At 47.9% G+C, this 16,436-nt stretch overlaps 1 protein-coding gene across 1 annotated transcript in view; it reads left to right on the plus strand.

The window, feature by feature from the left end:
- NCAPG (non-SMC condensin I complex subunit G) overlaps window positions 1-16,436 on the plus strand; it is a 239,049-nt gene that overhangs the window by 97,130 nt on the left and 125,483 nt on the right. Inside the window, exons 6-8 of the mRNA XM_063921442.1 lie at window positions 13,634-13,826; window positions 14,254-14,403; window positions 15,231-15,371. Coding sequence (XP_063777512.1) covers window positions 13,634-13,826; window positions 14,254-14,403; window positions 15,231-15,371 — 484 coding nt within the window. The remainder of the gene's footprint in view (window positions 1-13,633; window positions 13,827-14,253; window positions 14,404-15,230; window positions 15,372-16,436) is intronic.

Here is a 16,436-nt window from a genome sequence, read left to right on the forward strand (position 1 = left end):
AGGTACCCCTCCTACAACAGGGAAGGGGGTATTATTCCACGATGTTTGTGGTACCGAAGCCGGACGGCTCGGTAAGACCTATTTTAAATCTGAAATCCTTGAACACTTACATACAAAGGTTCAAATTCAAGATGGAGTCACTCAGAGCAGTGATAGCGAACCTGGAAGAAGGGGACTATATGGTGTCTGTGGACATCAAGGATGCTTACCTCCATGTCCCAATTTGCCCTTCTCACCAAGGGTACCTCAGGTTTGTGGTACAGAACTGTCACTATCAGTTTCAGACGCTGCCGTTTGGATTGTCCACGGCACCCCGGGTCTTTACCAAGGTAATGGCCGAAATGATGATTATTCTTCGAAGAAAAGGCGTCTTAATTATCCCTTACTTGGATGATCTCCTGATAAGGGCAAGGTCCAGGGAACAGTTAGAGGTCGGAGTAGCACTATCTCAAGTAGTACTACGACAGCACGGGTGGATTCTAAATATTCCAAAATCGCAGCTGATTCCGACGACACGTCTGCTGTTCCTAGGGATGATTCTGGACACAGTCCAGAAAAAGGTGTTTCTCCCGGAGGAGAAAGCCAGGGAGTTATCCGAGCTAGTCAGGAACCTCCTAAAACCAGGCCAAGTGTCAGTGCATCAATGCACAAGGGTCCTGGGAAAAATGGTGGCTTCTTACGAAGCGATTTCTTGCGTGGAATCTGCCGAATGGACTTTTCAGTGGGATCTGCTGGACAAATGGTCCGGATCGCATCTTCAGATGCATCAGCGGATAACCCTGTCTCCAAGGACAAGGGTGTCTCTCCTGTGGTGGTTGCAGAGTGCTCATCTTCTAGAGGGCCGCAGATTCGGCATTCAGGACTGGGTCCTGGTGACCACGGATGCCAGCCTGAGAGGCTGGGGAGCAGTCACACAGGGAAGAAATTTCCAGGGCTTGTGGTCAAGCATGGAAACGTCATTTCACATAAATATTCTGGAACTAAGGGCCATTTACAATGCCCTAAGTCAAGCAAGGCCTCTGCTTCAGGGTCAGCCGGTGTTGATCCAGTCGGACAACATCACGGCAGTCGCCCACGTAAACAGACAGGGCGGCACAAGAAGCAGGAGGGCAATGGCAGAAGTTGCAAGGATTCTTCGCTGGGCGGAAAATCATGTGATAGCACTGTCAGCAGTGTTCATTCCGGGAGTGGACAACTGGGAAGCAGACTTCCTCAGCAGACACGACCTCCACCCGGGGGAGTGGGGACTTCACCCAGAAGTCTTCCACATGATTGTGAACCCAAGGTACTGAGAATCATAAGAAGGAGAGGAGTAAGGACTATACTCGTGGCTCCGGATTGGCCAAGAAGGACTTGGTACCCGGAACTTCAAGAGATGCTCACGGAGGACCCGTGGCCTCTACCTCTAAGAAAGGACCTGCTCCAGCAGGGACCCTGTCTGATCCAAGACTTACCGCGGCTGCGTTTGACGGCATGGCGGTTGATCGCCGGATCCTGAAGGAAAAAGGCATTCCGGATGAAGTCATCCCTACCCTGATCAAAGCCAGGAAGGATGTAACCGTGCAACATTATCACCGTATTTGGCGTAAATATGTTGCGTGGTGTGAGGCCAGGAAGGCCCCTACAGAGGAATTTCAACTGGGTCGTTTCCTGCATTTCCTGCAAACAGGACTGTCTATGGGCCTAAAATTAGGGTCCATTAAGGTTCAAATTTCGGCCCTGTCGATTTTCTTCCAGAAAGAACTGGCTTCAGTTCCTGAAGTTCAGACGTTTGTCAAAGGGGTACTGCATATACAGCCTCCTTTTGTGCCTCCAGTGGCACCTTGGGATCTCAATGTAGTTTTGGGGTTCCTAAAATCACATTGGTTTGAACCACTCACCACTGTGGACTTAAAATATCTCACATGGAAAGTGGTAATGCTGTTAGCCCTGGCTTCAGCCAGGCGTGTCTCAGAATTGGCGGCTTTATCCTATAAAAGCCCTTACCTAATTTTTCATACGGACAGGGCAGAATTGAGTACTCGTCCTCAATTTCTCCCTAAGGTGGTTTCAGCGTTTCACTTGAACCAGCCTATTGTGGTACCTGCGGCTACTAGGGACTTGGAGGACTCCAAGTTGCTGGACGTAGTCAGGGCCCTGAAAATATATGTTTCCAGGACGGCTGGAGTCAGAAAATCTGACTCGCTGTTTATCCTGTATGCACCCAACAAGCTGGGTGCTCCTGCTTCTAAGCAGACTATTGCTCGTTGGATTTGTAGTACAATTCAGCTTGCACATTCTGTGGCAGGCCTGCCACAGCCAAAATCTGTAAAAGCCCTTTCCACAAGGAGAGTGGGCTCATCTTGGGCGGCTGCCCGATGGGTCTCGGCTTTACAACTTTGCCGAGCAGCTACTTGGTCAGGGGCAAACACGTTTGCTAAATTCTACAAATTTGATACCCTGGCTGAGGAGGACCTGGAGTTCTCTCATTCGGTGCTGCAGAGTCATCCGCACTCTCCCGCCCGTTTGGGAGCTTTGGTATAATCCCCATGGTCCTTACGGAGTTCCCAGCATCCACTAGGACGTCAGAGAAAATAAGAATTTACTTACCGATAATTCTATTTCTCGTAGTCCGTAGTGGATGCTGGGCGCCCATCCCAAGTGCGGATTGTCTGCAATACTTGTACATAGTTATTGTTACAAAAATCGGGTTATTATTGTTGTGAGCCATCTTTTCAGAGACTCCTCTGTTATCATGCTGTTAACTGGGTTCAGATCACAGGTTGTACGGTGTGATTGGTGTGGCTGGTATGAGTCTTACCCGGGATTCAAAATCCTTCCTTATTGTGTACGCTCGTCCGGGCACAGTATCCTAACTGAGGCTTGGAGGAGGGTCATAGGGGGAGGAGCCAGTGCACACCAGCTAGTCCTAAAGCTTTTACTTTTGTGCCCAGTCTCCTGCGGAGCCGCTATTCCCCATGGTACTTACGGAGTTCCCAGCATCCACTACGGACTACGAGAAATAGAATTATCGGTAAGTAAATTCTTATTATTTGTTTCTCTATCGTCCTAGTGGATGCTGGGGTTCCTGAAAGGACCATGGGGAATAGCGGCTCCGCAGGAGACAGGGCACAAAAAGTAAAGCTTTACGATCAGGTGGTGTGTACTGGCTCCTCCCCCTATGACCCTCCTCCAAGCCTCAGTTAGATTTTTGTGCCCGGCCGAGAAGGGTGCAATCTAGGTGGCTCTCCTAAAGAGCTGCTTAGAAAAGTTTAGCTTAGGTTTTTTATTTTACAGTGAGTCCTGCTGGCAACAGGATCACTGCAACGAGGGACTTAAAGGAGAAGAAGTGAACTCACCTGCGTGCAGGATGGATTGGCTTCTTGGCTACTGGACATCAGCTCCAGAGGGACGATCACAGGTACAGCCTGGATGGTCACCGGAGCCTTGCCGCCGGCCCCCTTGCAGATGCTGAAGTAAGAAGAGGTCCAGAATCGGCGGCAGAAGACTCCTCAGTCTTCTAAAGGTAGCGCACAGCACTGCAGCTGTGCGCCATTTTCCTCTCAGCACACTTCACACGGCAGTCACTGAGGGTGCAGGGCGCTGGGAGGGGGGCGCCCTGGGAGGCAAATGAAAACCTATTTTGGCTAAAAATACCTCACATATAGCCTCCGGAGGCTATATGGAGATATTTAACCCCTGCCAGAATCCGTTAAGAGCGGGAGACGAGGCCGCCGAAAAAGGGGCGGGGCCTATCTCCTCAGCACACAGCGCCATTTTCCCTCACAGAAAGGCTGGAGGGAAGGCTCCCAGGCTCTCCCCTGCACTGCACTACAGAAACAGGGTTAAAACAGAGAGGGGGGGCACTAATTTGGCGTTAGAAATATATAATAAAGATGCTATAAGGGAAAACACTTATATAAGGTTGTCCCTATATAATTATAGCGTTTTTGGTGTGTGCTGGCAAACTCTCCCTCTGTCTCTCCAAAGGGCTAGTGGGTCCTGTCCTCTATCAGAGCATTCCCTGTGTGTGTGCTGTGTGTCGGTACGTGTGTGTCGACATGTATGAGGACGATGTTGGTGAGGAGGCGGAGCAATTGCCTGTAATGGTGATGTCACTCTCTAGGGAGTCGACACCGGAATGGATGGCTTATTTAGGGAATTACGTGATAATGTCAACACGCTGCAAGGTCGGTTGACGACATGAGACGGCCGACAAACAATTAGTACCGGTCCAGACGTCTCAAAAACACCGTCAGGGGTTTTAAAACGCCCGTTTACTTTAGTCGGTCGACACAGACACAGACAGGGACACTGAATCCAGTGTCGACGGTGAATAAACAAACGTATTCCTTATTAGGGCCACACGTTAAAGGCAATGAAGGAGGTGTTACATATTTCTGATACTACAAGTACCACAAAAGAGGGTATTATGTGGGATGTGAAAAAACTACCGTAGTTTTTCCTGAATCAGATAAATTAAATAAAGTGTGTGATGATGCGTGGGTTCCCCCCGATAGAAAATTAGGGGCGGTATACCCTTTCCCGCCAGAAGTTAGGGCGCGTTGGGAAACACCCCTTAGGGTGGCTAAGGCGCTCACACGCTTATCAAAACAAGTGGCGGTACCGTCTATAGATAGGGCCGTCCTCAAGGACCAGCTGACAGGAGGCTGGAAAATATCATAAAAAGTATATACACACATACTGGTGTTATACTGCGACCAGCGATCGACTCAGCCTGGATGTGCAGAGCTGGGGTGGCTTGGTCGGATTCCCTGACTAAAAATATTGATACCCTTGACAGGGACAGTATTTTATTGACTATAGAGCATTTAAAGGATGCATTTCTATATATGCGAGATGCACAGAGGGATATTTGCACTCTGGCATCAAGAGTAAATGCGATGTCCATATCTGCCAGAAGATGTTATGGACACGACAGTGGTCAGGTGATGCAGATTCCAAACGGCACAAAGGTGTATTGCCGTATAAAGGAAGAGGAGTTATTTGGGGTCGGTCCATCGGACCTGGTGGCCACGGCAACTGCTGGAAAATCCACCGTTTTTACCCTAAGTCACATCTCTGCAGAAAAAGACACCGTCTTTTCAGCCTCAGTCCTTTCGTCCCTATAAGATCATATCTGCCCAAGGATAGAGGAAAGGGAAGAAGACTGCAGCAGGCAGCCCATTCCCAGGAACAGAAGCGTTCCACCGCTTCTGACAAGTTCTCAGCATGGCGCTGAGACCGTACAGGACCCCTGGATCCTACAAGTAGTATCCCAGGGGTACAGATTGGAATGTCGAGACGTTTCCCCTTCGCAGGCTCCTGAAGTCTGCTTTACCAAGGTCTCCCTCCGACAAGGAGGCAGTATGGGAAAAAATTCACAAGCTGTATTCCCAGCAGGTGATAATTAAATTACCTCTCCTACTACAAGAAAAGGGGTATTATTCCACACTATATTGTGGTACTGAAGCCAGAAGGCTAGGTGAGACTTATTCTAAAAATTTTTTTGAACACTTACAAAGGTTCAAATCAAGATGGAGTCACTCAGAGCAGTGATAACGAACCAGGAAGAAGGGGACTATATAGTGTCCCGGGACATCAGGGATGCTTACCTCTATGTCCCAAATTTGCCCTTCTCACTAAGGGTACCTCAGGTTCGTGGTGCAGAACTGTCACTATCAGTTTCAGACGCTGCCGTTTGGATTGTCCACGGCACCCCGGGTCTTTACCAAGGTAATGGCCGAAATGATGATTCTTCTTCGAAGAAAAGGCGTCTTAATTATCCCTTATTTGGACGATCTCCTGATAAGGGCATAGTCCAGGGAACAGTTGGAGGTCGGAGTAGCACTATCTCGGATACTGCTACAACAGCACGGGTGGATTCTAAATATTCCAAAATCGCAGCTGATCCCGACGACACGTCTGCTGTGCCTAGGGATGATTCTGGACACAGTCCAGAAAAAGGTGTTTCTCCCGGAAGAGAAAGCCAGGGAGTTATCCGAGCTAGTCAGGAACCTCCTAAAAACAGTGCATCATTGCACAAGGGTCCTGGTAAAAATGGTGGCTTCCTACGAAGCAATTCCATTCGGCAGATTTCACGCAAGAACTTTTCAGTGGGATCTGCTGGACAAATGGTCCGGATCGCATCTTCAGATGCATCAGCGGATAACCCTATATCCAAGGACAAGGGTGTCTCTCCTGTGGTGGTTATAGAGTGCTCATCTTCTAGAGGGCCGCAGATTCGGCATTCAGGATTGGATGCTGGTGACCACGGAGCCCAGCCCGAGAGGCTGGGGAGCAGTCACACAAGGAAAAAATTTCCAGGGAGTGTGATCAAGTCTGGAGACTTTTCTCCACATAAATATACTGGAGCTAAGGGTAAATTTATAATGCTCTAAGCTTAGCAAGACCTCTGCTTCAAGGTCAGCCGGTATTGATCCAGTGGGAAAAACATCACGGCAGTCGCCCACGTAAACAGACAGGGCGACACAAGAAGCAGGAGGGCAATGGCAAAAAACTGCAAGGACTTTTCGCTGGGCGGAAAATCATGTGATAGCACTGTCAGCAGTGTTTCATCCCGGGAATGGAAACTGGGAAGCAGACTTCCTCAGCAGGCACGACCTCCACCCGGGAGAGTGGAAACTTCATCGGGAAGTTTTTTCCACATGATTGTAAACCGTTGGGAAATACCAAAGGTGGACATGATGGCGTCCCGTCTGAACAAAAAACGGGACAGGTATTGCGCCAGGTCAAGAGACCCTCAGGCAATAGCTGTGGACGTTCTGGTAACACCGTGGGTGTACCAGTCGGTGTATGTGTTCCCTCCTCTGCTTCTCATACCTAAGGTGCTGAGAATTATAAGACGTAGAGGAGTAAGAACTATACTCATGGCTCCGGATTGGCCAAGAAGGACTTGGTACCCGGAACTTCAAGAGATGCTTACAGAGGTCTTATGGCCTCTGCTGCTAAGAAGGGATTTGCTTCAGCAAGTACCATGTCTGTTCCAAGACTTACCGCAGCTGCGTTTGTCGGCATGGCGGTGGAACGCCGGATCCTAAGGGAAAAAGGCATTCCGGAAGAGGTCATTCCTACCCTGGTCAAAGCCAGAAAGGAGGTGACCGCACAACATTATCACCACATGTGGCGAAGATATGTTGCGTGGTGTGAGGCCAGGATGGCCCCACAAAGAAATTTCAACTCGGTCGTTTACTGCATTTCCTGCAAACAGGAGTGTCTATGGGCCGCAAATTGGGGTCCATTAAGGTTCAAATTTCGGCCCTGTCGATTTTCTTCCAGAAAGAATTGGCTTCAGTTCCTGAAGTCCAGAAGTTTGTCAAGGGAGTATTGCATATACAACCCCCTTTTGTGCCTCCAGTGGCACTGTGGGATCTCAACGTAGTTCTGGGATTCCTCAAATCACATTGGTTTAAAACCAGTCAAATCTGTGGATTTGAAGCATCTCACATGAAAAGTGACCATGCTCTTGGCCCTGGCCTGGACCAGGCGAGTGTCAAATTGGTGTTTTTTTCTCAAAAAAGCCCATATCTGTTTGTCCATTCGGACAGGGCAGAGCTGCGGACTCGTCCCCAGTTCTCTCCCTAAGGTGGTGTCAGTGTTTCACCTGAACCAGCTTATTGTGGTGCCTTGCACCTACTAGGGACTTGGAGGACTCCAAGTTGCTAGATGTTGTCAGGGCCCTGAAAATATGTTCCAGGACGGCTGGAGTCAGGAAAACTGACTTGCTGTTATCCTGTATGCACCCAACAAACTGGGTGCTCTTGCTTCTAAGCAGACTATTGCTAGTTGGATGTGTAATACAATTCAGCTTGCACATTCTGTGGCAGGCCTGCCACAGCCAAAATATGTAAATGCCCATTCCACAAGGAAGGTGGGCTCATCTTGGGCGGCTGCCCGAGGGGTCTCGGCTTTACAACTTTGCCGAGCGGTTATTTAGTCAGGGGCAAACACGTTTGTAAAATCCTACAAATTTGATACCCTGGCTAAGGAGGACCTGGAGTTCTCTCATTCGGTGCTGCAGAGTCATCCGCACTCTCCCGCCCGTTTGGGAGCTTTGGTATTATCCCCATGGTCCTTTCAGGAACCCCAGCATCCACTAGGACGATAGAGAAAATAAGAATTTACTTACCGATAATTCTATTTCTCGGAGTCCGTAGTGGATGCTGGGCGCCCATCCCAAGTGCGGATTGTCTGCAATACTTGTACATAGTTACAAAAATCGGGTTATTATTGTTGTGAGCCATCTTTTCAGAGGCTCCGCTGTTATCATACTGTTAACTGGGTTCAGATCACAGGTTGTACAGTGTGATTGGTGTGGCTGGTATGAGTCTTACCCGGGATTCAAAATCCTTCCTTATTGTGTACGCTCGTCCGGGCACAGTACCTAACTGAGGCTTGGAGGAGGGTCATAGGGGGAGGAGCCAGTACACACCACCTGATCGTAAAGCTTTACTTTTTGTGCCCTGTCTCCTGCGGAGCCGCTATTCCCCATGGTCCTTTCAGGAACCCCAGCATCCACTACGGACTCAGAGAAATAGAATTATCGGTAAGTAAATTCTTATTTTTACACCAAAGGAGACATTTGCTAATATAAATAAGTCTATAGCGTCGGCGCCAACGCAAGGGGCCAGCGGCTTCTTGGCGCCTTCCTCTGCTTCCAGCAGCAGCAGGCACACAGCTCCTACAACACTCCAGATACATATAGGGGTGATAGAAAGGGGTAGAGCAGCTATTATATTTGTAAATAGAATCATCATAAGGAAAAAACATTGGTGTTCCACTGAGTCACAGTATAAAGTTACAGCCTGCAGTCTCCCTGAGTCTGCTAGGCTTGTCGTGCTGGTCATTTTCTCTGGGTCTCCTACTCGCATACCAATCAAGGGCAGGTTTGCTTGTACAGTGTCTGTGTTGTGTGTGAAAGTTTGTCTCCTGTGAATATGGTAAACACCATTTATGCACATGCAGATTCCCCCCCCTTCTCATGAACTATGTCAATAGTCCTCACAGGCTTGTGAGGAGGCTAGGGGTTTGAGGGGCAGAGGTTAAACTCCCTGGATGGCGGACATGTTCTTTCTGCAGATAGTCATAAGACACAGCGACTGCAGCTTGCTGTATAGCAGACCTGGCTGCATGAGGCAGAGGACAGACCCTTCTCCCTAGCTCAGGGACACATACACGTGGGCTGCCTGCTTACTCTCAGTAACTGATGAAGAGGGACAGAAGGAGGGGGAGGAGATGGACCCTATTATTGAGGATTCATCTCCTGCACAAGGGCTTGAGCCCCTCATAATTGCTATCAGGGATGTGTTAAAACTCCCAGTAGAAGATGATGCAGTAAAGCAGTCGTTTTTCTCCTTTCCTAAAAAGGTTAGCGTCACTTTCTCTGATTCTAAGGAATTAGATGATATGTTTAAAGTTGACCTGGAAAACACCTGATAAGAAGTGTCTAGCCACCTGGAATTTTTTTAACACTTTCCCATTTTCTCCTGAAGGCAGGAAAATCTGGGAAGATCCCGCGGGTGTGGACGTCTGTCTCCCACCTGTCTAAAGAGGTGGTGTTATCGGTCCCTGGTTCCTCGGCTTTGAAGGGGATAGAAAACTAGAAGACTACACTGAAGTCTATTCCACAGCAGCTGGTATATCACAAAGACCTGCGATAGCGGATTGATGGTTGACGCATGTCATTCACACCTGGGCGGGCCAGTTCAAGAGGGCCTCGCGGGGGATATGTCTCTGGTGAGTATGGTAAGCCTGATCAAACACATTTAGGATACTGCACGTGTCCTGTGAGACTCTATTAAAGAGATAGGCGCTCTTAATGTGAGTACTACTGCCATGGCAGTGTCGGCGCGCAGAGCTTTATGGCTGCGCCAGTGGATAGTGGACGCAGATTCCAAGCGTATTGTGCGGTCTCTCCCTTTCTCAGGGGAGTTGCTATTCAGGGTTTAATTGGTTTCATGGATTTCCAAAGCTACTGCGGGGAATTCCACGTTTCTCCCCTCTGGGACCCCACCGGCTAGGTGTTCCTACCCGGGGCCATCTACTCAGTCCTTTCAGACCGCTATGTTTCGATCTTGAACCAGAGGCGCTTCAAACGCTGCACACAAGGTACCAGAGGTAAGGCAAAAATAACCAGCAGCTGCAGGTTCCCAGGAACAAAGCACCAGTTCAGCTTTCACTAAGGCCTCGGCATGCCGGTGCTCGCCCACCCGAGGGTATCTCGTGGTGGGAGCTTGCTGCGTCACTTCAGCCGCATCTGAGAAAGTTCCTGCCAGGATGCCTGGGTACAGTACCACATTTCTCAGGGCTACAAGCTGGAGTTCAACGGTGCTCCTCAGGGTTACTACTCCAACCTGTTCATGGTACCGAAACTGGACCATTTTGAATCTAAAATCCTTGAACCCTTGCCTAAAGGTTTAAATGTTCAAGATGGAATCCTTGCGAGCAATGATTGCGGGCCGTGACAGTTCATGGTCTCCCTGGATATAAAAGACGCCTATCTCCATATTCCGATTTGGCCACCTCATCAGGCTTACCTGAGGTTTGCCCTGCTGAACGATTACTACCAATTCCAGGCGCTACCCTTTGGCCTGTCCACGGCTCCGAGGGTGTTCACAAAGGTGATGGCGGTGATGATGTTCCAACTCCGGATCCAGGGGGTAAGTGTTATCCATTACCTGGATGATCTCCTGATCAAAGCTCCAGGGAGCTTTTATTGCCCCATATAGACCGCAGTATCCAGCTTCTGTCACACCATGGGTGAATCCTCAATTTACAGAAGTCCCACCTGGAGCCAACTCAGAGGCTCCTGTTCCTGGGAATGTTGCTGGATACAGTGGCCCGGAAAGTGTTCCTCCCAGAAGCCAAAGCGAGAACACTCCATCAGATGGTCCTAATGGTTCTACGGCCTACTCAAATATCCATCCATCTTTGCATAAGATTGCTGGGGAAAATGGTGGCCTCATACGAGGCGATCCAGTATGGAAGGTTCCATGCCAGAACATTTCAATTGAATATCCTGAGCAAGTGGTCCGGATCACATATTCAGATGCACCGGTTAATACGGTTGTTACCTCAAGCCAGGATTTCCCTCCTGTGGTGGCTACAGTCCTCAAACCTACTGGAAGGTCAAGGTTTCGGGATTCAGGATTGGATCTTACGACAGATGCGAGTCTGAGAGGATGGGGAGCTGTCACCCATGGAGCTCAGTTCCAGGGCAGGTGGTCAGCCCATGAAGTACATCAATCGACAAGGAGGGACAAAAAGCAGGGCCTGCATGCGAGAGGTGTCAAAGATACTCCTCTGGGAGGAAAGAAATGCAAGAGCAATATTACATTCCGGGTGTGGACAACTGGGTAGCTGACTTCCTGAGTCGTCACGATCTCCTCCCGGGAGAGTGGGGGCTTCACCATCAGGTGTTTCAGCAGATCATCGCCCTCAAATAGATGTTTTGGCTTCTCAACTCAACACAAAGTTTCGTTGGTATTGCTCACGAACCAGGGACCCTCAGTCGAGGGCAGTAGATGCACTGACGTCGTCTTGGCCTTACCGGCTGGTCTACCTGTTTCCTCCGATTCCATTGCTCCAAAGGGTCCTCAAGCGAATCAGGAATCAAGGAGTCCAGGCAATTCTGATTTGCCCCGGTTTGTCCTCGGAGGGCTTGGTACGCGGATCTTCTGAATATATCCGTCAAAGACACTTGGCCTCTGCCACGGAGAAGCGATCTTCAACAAGGACCGCTCGTCTACCCGGACTTACGGTGGCTTTGTTTGACGGCATGGAGGTTGAGCGGAACATCCTAGCTCACAAGGGCCTTTCATGGTGCAGGCCAGGAAACCTGTGACGTCAAAACACTATCATCATATCTGGAGGAGATATGTCGCTTGGTGCGAGGGCCGCATATATATTGGGGCAGTATGAATGGTGTAATGGTTAGCATTGCTGCCTCACAGCACTGAGGTCATTGGTTCAATTTCCACCATGGCCCTAACTGTGCGGAGTTTGTATATTCTCCCCGTACTTGCGTGGGTTTCCACCGGGTACTCCGGTTTCCTCCCACAATCCAAAAATATACTGGTAGGTTAATTGGCTCCCAACAAAAATGAACCCTAGCGTGAATGTGTCGGTGTGTACATGTGATAGGGAATATAGGTTATAAGCTCCTCTGGGGCAGGGACTGATGTGAATGGCCAAATATTCTCTGTAAATAATAAATAAAGCGCTGTGGAATATGTGTGCGCTATATAAATAATTGGAAATAAATAAATAAATATCGGCCTGCGGAATTTCACTTGGGAGGGTTCCTCTGTTTCCTGCAGGCTGGTGTGTATAAGGGCTTGCGTCTGGGTTCCATTAAGGTCGAGATTTTAGCTCTCTCAATTTTCTGCCAGAAGAGATTGGCGGTATTTCCAGAAGTTCAGACCTTCTTGCAAGGGATGCTTCACATTCAACCTCCTTTTGTGCCACCCACGGCACCCTGGGACTTGAATGTAGTGTTGGAATTTCTACAATCCTCCTGGTTTGAACCTCTGACGACGGTAGGTGACAAGTACCTCTCGTGTAAGACTGTGATGTTATTGGCCCTGGCTTCTGCTAGTTGTGTCTAAGAATTGGGGGCCTTATCATGTAAAAGCCCTTACTTTGTAGCCCTTACTTGGTATTTTATGAGGACAGAGCGGAGCTCAGGACTAGGCAGCAGTTCCTGTCGAAGGTCGTCTCTGCGTTCCACTTGAATCAACCTATTGTGGTTCAGTCAAGTTCTGGCACTACTGCTCCTCTGGAGGCATTGGATGCTGTGCGAGCTTTGACTATCTATGTCAAGAGAACGGCTTGGATCAGAAAGACGGGTCGTGCTATGCGCATAAAAAGGGTTGCTCTGCTTCAAAGCAGTCCATTGCTCGTTGACTTAGGCTTACTATCCAACAGGCCTATGTGTCGGCAGACTTGCCTATTCTACAGTCTCTGAAGGCCCACTCTACAAGGTCGGTGAGGTCTTCCTGGGTGGATGCCTGTGGAGTCTTTGCCTTGCAACTATGCCGAGCTGCTAGCTGGTCGGGGAAGAACACCTTTGAAGTTCTACAGGTTTGATACCCTGGCCAAAGAGGATACCCAGTTTGGGCAGTCGGTGCTGCAGACGTCTCCGCACATTCCCGCCCGTTCTGGAAGCTTTGAGACGTTCCAATCGTACTAGATTCCCCCAATATCCCTTATGGATGCTAGAGAAAAGGATTTTAATTACCTACCAGTAAATCCTTTTCTCGTAGTCCATAAGGGATATTGGGCGCCCGCCTCAGTGCGTTGATTTTACTGCAGGTTCTCTTTTCTAAGGTTACCTGTTCAGCTGTTGCTGTTTTTATGTTAGTGGTGTGCTGGTGTATAAATCTCACCACTCATTGTTGTTTGTTCCTTCTCTCAAGTATGTCCTTTCTCCTTCGGGCACTATTTTACCTATAACTGCCTGTGAGATGGGGCATAAAGGGGAGGAGCGAGCACACCCAGTTGAAGAAATTTAAAGTGCACTGGCTCCTTTGGAACCCGTCTATACCCCATCTTACTAGATTCCCCCAATATCCCTTATGGACTACGAGAAAAGGATTTACTTGTCGGTAACTAAAATCCTAATATTGTTTTCTAGTGGCGGTGAAAGAAATTATGCAGAAGAAGCTGCTGCAATCATGGCTCAAATATACGGAGGGAAACATCTTGGAGCTGCTGCATCGCCTGGATGTAGAGAATTCTCCGGAAGTTGCTGTCTCTGCACTAAATGCAATGTTCTCTCTCTCTTCTCTCAGTGAGCTGGTGGATAAGTGCAAAAACATTGATGAAAGGTAAAAATTACTGGATATTTTTAAATCTGTGCATAGAAAATTTAATTTTATAGATGATTGTTTTCTTTCCAACGCAAATCAACACCTTTGGTGTGAAATTAGGGTGTAATGGGGGCAATTTGTTCCTTTTGCCAGTACTTCCACGCCATTGCAAGGCTTGCTGCTGATTGCATTGACTCCATATTGTTTAATTCAGGCGTGGTCCCATTTTGTTTGATTTCAGTCAAAGCAAGCATCTTATGTACATACAGAGGGCATATGTGGCTGTGTTTTTCTCTAATTTCCTCTCATTGGGGAATTGCTGATTGTATCTGTTATGGGACATCCCATCTTAGATGCCGTACAGTATTTCACACCAGTCTCTCTATTCTTATATCAAGCACAAAAATGGTATTGTTGGTGAGCTACATTCTATTAACTTTTCTAGGAAACTGATCTCCTTGGACACTCTGAGCCCAGAAAATGTTTTGTATTGGAAAACACTGTGTGAATACTTAAAGTCAAAAGGTGATGAGGGGGAGGCTGCCCTAGAGCAGATTTTGCCAGAGCCAGCCGTCTATGTGGAGTATCTGTTGAGGTAAGATTTCTTAAAATAAGTTCAGTAAGGTTTTGTGGAGGTGCAGAGTATTCTGCCGACTGCGTTATGTGAAGGTATGCAGTCCAGTAAGAATAGCTGCATGTAAAAACAAGAAACATTCTAAAGTCCCAGCTCTGTTACCAAAAGATGGGACCATTTAAAAAAAATAATGGCAGGTAAATAACATATGAACTGATGCACCAAACAGAGAAATCTTAGGATACCTAGCAGGTATACTGTTCTCGTAGCAGTTTCTAAACACAACTCTTCATGTTCAGATGTACTGCAGCACTGAACCCCAACTGTGCGTCTTTATGTACAAAACACTGTATAGGAAAAATGTAACAGTCCGTATAATACCTTTTTAAAATGCATGTTAGGCTCCCAGGACCGTAATAACCAAGTAGTGTCACTGTACTTCATAGAAAAATAAATGTAATATTTTAGAGTAGTGCACCATATTACATCCATGGTATTGTTGGACACGACTGCTAAGCTTTGGGGAAGGTTATAACTTCTGCCCTATAACGAAGAGTTTAGTTGAATTAACCCTTGAAGTATGTACTAACTGGTGACTGTTTAAACGGGTATGTAACTGCATGCTGGCTGTCAGCATACGGCCGGCAAGGGGGGGCGTGAGCGCAACGAAGCCCCTTGCGGGCTCGCTGCAGTCGCCACATGTTCTATTCCCACTCTATAGGGTTAAACAACAATTGTTAATTATACAGTGAATTAGATTGTATTAATGCTATCATTTTTCTGTATTTCTTTTTTGAGATGTGTTTAAGTTTTATGTTTTGAAAAAAAAACCCTGTTACCTTTTGTAGTTATCTACGGACTCTCCCAGTTCTCACGGAAGAAGAGAAAACGGACATGGTCAAAATTGAAGAGCTGATGACTAAAGCATTCATAGGGCAGCAGCTGATTTATATCATAGGCTGCCTGGATACCAGCGAAGAGGGAGGAAGGTAGGGCATTATGGCTGCGTCAAGAAGGTTGAACAGCGTGGCTGGGGGATGTGTAGGACAGCTGGGAATGTAAAGAAAAGCTGCCTAGGATGGGAGGGAGGATGAGCGTTCCCTGCCTCCAAAGGGTGAACCCCAATGTCTGTGCCCACTATATTATAATAGGAAAGAGGAATGGGGCACAAAAAGATTTTAAGTGGAGAGTACCTTTTATATTGAACTAGCTGGAGTACCCGGCGTTGCTGTTTACAAAAATAAATGTAAATATTAAACACACAGTATAAATAACATTGTAGATAGCTGAATACCCGTGCTTTGGTACGGTATGAGGATGGTAAATTAGAATGATAGTTGTTTGTTAATTTATGTTGGTTGGATATTTAGTATATAGGCATATCTTGCTTCCATGATGCACTTTGTGTAGTGGCCGGACCCCTTTTTGGTCCCCCAAGGGACCCTGCTCTTCCCACTATACAACTGTCTGTGGCTTCCTGCTGCCTCCATTCCCCTCCTCACATCATGTCAGTGCCCCTGTGAAATTATTGTTTTGTTTTACAGTTTCTTATATAGCGCAGAGCATTATGTATCTCCTGATATACTCTGTGCTGCTGGGGGACACCGCTACCTCCACTATATATAACTCTCAGTGTGTGTGTTTGTGCTACCTGCATTCTCCTCCTCACATCATGTCACTGGCCATGTCACATGCAGCCCTGTCATCACTGAGATATCATGCATGTACTGATATAGTGTGTGCTGCTGGCCCACCCCTAGGGGAGTCAGTGGTGTGTTACCCCCACATTGTTTGTTCTCAGAGTCTACGTCATACGTGTACCAAGTTTGGTGTAAATTGCTCCAGGCCTTCCACAGTTATGCTGTCTGCTGACATACTCTGTGCTGCTGTCCCACCCCTAGGGGTGCCTGACCCCCACAATGTATGTTTCCAGATTGTAAGGCATATGTGTCCAAATTTTCGAGTACATTGCTCCAGCAATTCTGGAGTTATTCTGTCTCCTGATATACTCTGTGCTGCTGTCTCCCCACTAGTGGTGCTAGGGATGTCTAATT

This window comes from Pseudophryne corroboree, chromosome 1 (genome assembly GCF_028390025.1).
Source record: "Pseudophryne corroboree isolate aPseCor3 chromosome 1, aPseCor3.hap2, whole genome shotgun sequence".
NCBI lineage: Eukaryota > Metazoa > Chordata > Amphibia > Anura > Myobatrachidae > Pseudophryne > Pseudophryne corroboree.